This window comes from Talpa europaea, assembly GCF_964194135.1.
Source record: "Talpa europaea genome assembly, chromosome: 13".
NCBI classification, from domain to species: domain Eukaryota; kingdom Metazoa; phylum Chordata; class Mammalia; order Eulipotyphla; family Talpidae; genus Talpa; species Talpa europaea.
Genome location: NC_140080.1, coordinates 2667676 through 2670755, shown reverse-complemented (window position 1 = coordinate 2670755; position 3080 = coordinate 2667676). Strand labels below are relative to the sequence as shown.

General features: G+C 45.2%; 1 protein-coding gene across 1 annotated transcript; it reads right to left on the bottom strand.

The window, feature by feature from the left end:
* Window positions 1-368: 368 nt before the first annotated feature.
* LOC311182768 (small nuclear ribonucleoprotein G) lies at window positions 369-599 on the bottom strand (the record flags this gene model as incomplete). The annotated part of the gene is made up of 1 exon (XM_084251867.1): window positions 369-599. One exon carries the CDS (start codon window positions 597-599, stop codon window positions 369-371), a length of 231 nt encoding a protein of 76 aa, XP_084107993.1.
* Window positions 600-3080: the final 2481 nt, after the last annotated feature.

Genomic DNA, 3080 nt, shown 5'->3' with positions numbered 1-3080 from the left:
CTGTTAGGGGGAAAAGGATGTCCCAAAGCAAATTCCATATAGGCTTTGTGGACTCCACCCCCACCCCAGGTCAAAGCCAAAGACACTGGGAACTCCAAATCCCATCACCACCAAAGGGAAGGTGCAATGGAGGACTGGCGAAGTTGGATCTCTATAAAAAATGTTTATTGGCAGGACTGGAGCAGGGACTCCCCAAACAAAAAAATTTTTTTTTTTTTTTTTTTTTTTTTTTGACTATTTCAAAAGTTTATTTAACAAAAAGTTCAGTAAGAAAATGTACACGACCCAATTTTCATATCATTGTAAAAAGATGCTGTGGAAGCGGACATGGGGAAGCAACTGATTTCTCTGGTGAACACAGCCACTGCTTATACTCGTTCCAAGGCTTCTAACATGATGATACTATTTCCTCGTATTACCACCATTCCAATATTGTTCTGTTGCCCACTAGTTGCCATCTCCACACACTCATCTATCACAAGATTCATAAAGGGATCAAATCCCCGTAGTATTCCTTGGACATGTCTGCCACCATTTAATTTCAATGATAACTTTTTGTCCATAAATTTTTTCAACTCGGGAGGGTGCGCTTTGCTCATGGTGTCTACTCCCCGGGCTCAGAGCTGCCACCACACCAAACAAAAAAATTTTAATAAAATATTGGAACTTACACAAGGGGCTAATGAGGATCCATCTGAATTCCTTGAGAGGATTATTCAGACGTATTCAGACCACACGGATTTAAATCCAGATGCCCCAGAAAATGCTCGTGTGCTCACTGTGGCGTTCATCACAAATAGTGCTCCAGACATAAGGAGAAAGTTAGCAAAGATAGACGGCGTCACAGAGATGAGTCCGTCCCAGGTAGTGGACTTAGCATTTAAGGTTTATAATAATAGAGAGAACAGGAGAGAGGACAGGAGACCGAAACCTGCGACTGTTTTTGTACAAAGAGAGCACAGGCCAGAGTTTCGGGATAACAGTAATGGACAGAGACGTGAACCCCTAGGAAGAGATCAGTGTGCTTTCTGTAGGGAAGAGGGACATTGGAAGGACAGTTGTCCCAGGTTACAGGACAGAGGCAGACGCAGTAATTCCAGCAGACAGGATAGAAGACCGAGGACACCACGACAGGATGATTCACGTAGGGGTTACAGGAGGGAATATAGGAGGAGTACACAGAACCAGGAACCAAGGAGAGAGGAAAGAGCACAGAGTAGAGGCTCAGATGAAGATAGGAGGGAATATAGACAGAGTAGAAGGAATCGAGAGCCCAGCACAGAGGACAGGAGACCAGTGATAGCACAGAGTAGGGTCTCAGGTGAAGATAGGAGGGAATATAGACAGAGTAGAAGGAATCGGGAGCCAAGTGTGGAGGAAAGGAGACAAATGATAGTTCATGGAGAAGGTTCAGATGAAGAATAGGGGTGCCCAGAGGTTCCACTAGATCTTAAACCCATCAAAATAACCCCCTCGGAGCCCCGGGTAACCCTCGCTGTGGGGGATCGCCTGATTGATTTCTTGGTGGACACTGGAGCAACATACTCAGTTTTGAATTCGAAATTAACTAAAATGAGCAAAAAGACTGCAGCAGTCATTGGAGTTACAGGAAAGTCACAACAGACACCCTTCCTGCAACCTTTGGAGTGCCGGCTAGGCACCGCACAGCTCCAGCACAGCTTCCTGTACATGGAAGAGTGTCCAATCCCTCTCCTTGGTCGTGACCTTTTAAGTAAGCTCAATGCACGAATTATATTCTCACCCAAAAATCAGAGGCTTCACCTACAGGTTCCTCCAGAGCATGCTCTGCGGTTCCAGATGTTGCTTACTCAAGATGCTCCACCAAAAAGTGAAATTTTACCTCCAGAAATTGTTGAAAGAGTAAGTAAAGGGGTATGGGCTGATGGAACCCCAGGACGTGCGAAAAATGCGGAGCCTGTAAAGATAGAAGTGATAGAGGGGAGCAAAACCCCGAGAAGGAAACAATACCCCTTAAGGGAGGAGGCCTTGAGAGGAATTGAGCCAGTATTGAAAAGGTTCCTTCAATCTGGACTCATTCGGCCCTGTCGCTCACCGTACAATACTCCAATTCTGCCAGTGAAGAAACCCCATACAGGCGAGTACCGTTTTGTCCAAGATTTAAGGGCTATTAATGATATTGTTCAGGATTTACATCCCACTGTGCCTAATCCGTACACCCTATTAACTGCAATACCTGGTGACTATGGGTGGTTTTCAGTATTAGACCTGAAGGATGCCTTTTTCTGTATTCCAATTGATGTCCAGGATCAACTGCTTTTTGCCTTTGAGTGGCAGGACCCTAAGTCCAAGAGCACTCTCCAGTATTGCTGGACCGTGCTTCCACAGGGATTTAAGAACTCCCCAACTATTTTTGGGGAAATACTGGCCAGGGATCTCAGGAAGGTTCAACTAAACCAGGGTGTCTTATTGCAATATGTAGATGATTTATTGATTGCAAGTCCAGACTACGAATCTTGTCTGGAAAATACCATAGTGGTACTGAACCACCTGGCAAAATGTGGCTACAAGGTGTCACCTAACAAGGCACAGATATGCAAACAAACTGTGACGTATTTGGGGTTTGAAATCAAGAAAGGCAGACGGAGCCTGATGACGGAAAGAAAACAGGTAATTTCAGCCCTTAGAATCCCCAGTAACCGGCGACAGTTGCGCGGATTTTTGGGTATGGCTGGGTTTTGTAGGATTTGGATTCCTAATTTTGGACTAATAGCAAAACCTTTATATGATGCTCTCAAAGGCCTGGACTCTGAACCTTTGTCTTGGACTCCGGAATGTCAAAAGGCTTTTGATGAAATAAAAGTAAAGTTGATTTCAGCACCAGCATTAGGACTTCCGGATCTTAGGAAGCCATTCAGACTTTATGTACATGAGAGACAGGGGGTTGCCCTAGGAGTGCTGATCCAATTGTTGGGACCAGAAATGCAGCCCGTTGCATATCTGTCCAAACAGTTGGACCACACCACTAAGGGATGGCCTTCATGCTTGCGTGCTGTGGCTGCCACTTGTGACCTCCTACATGAGGCAGAGAAGTTTACATT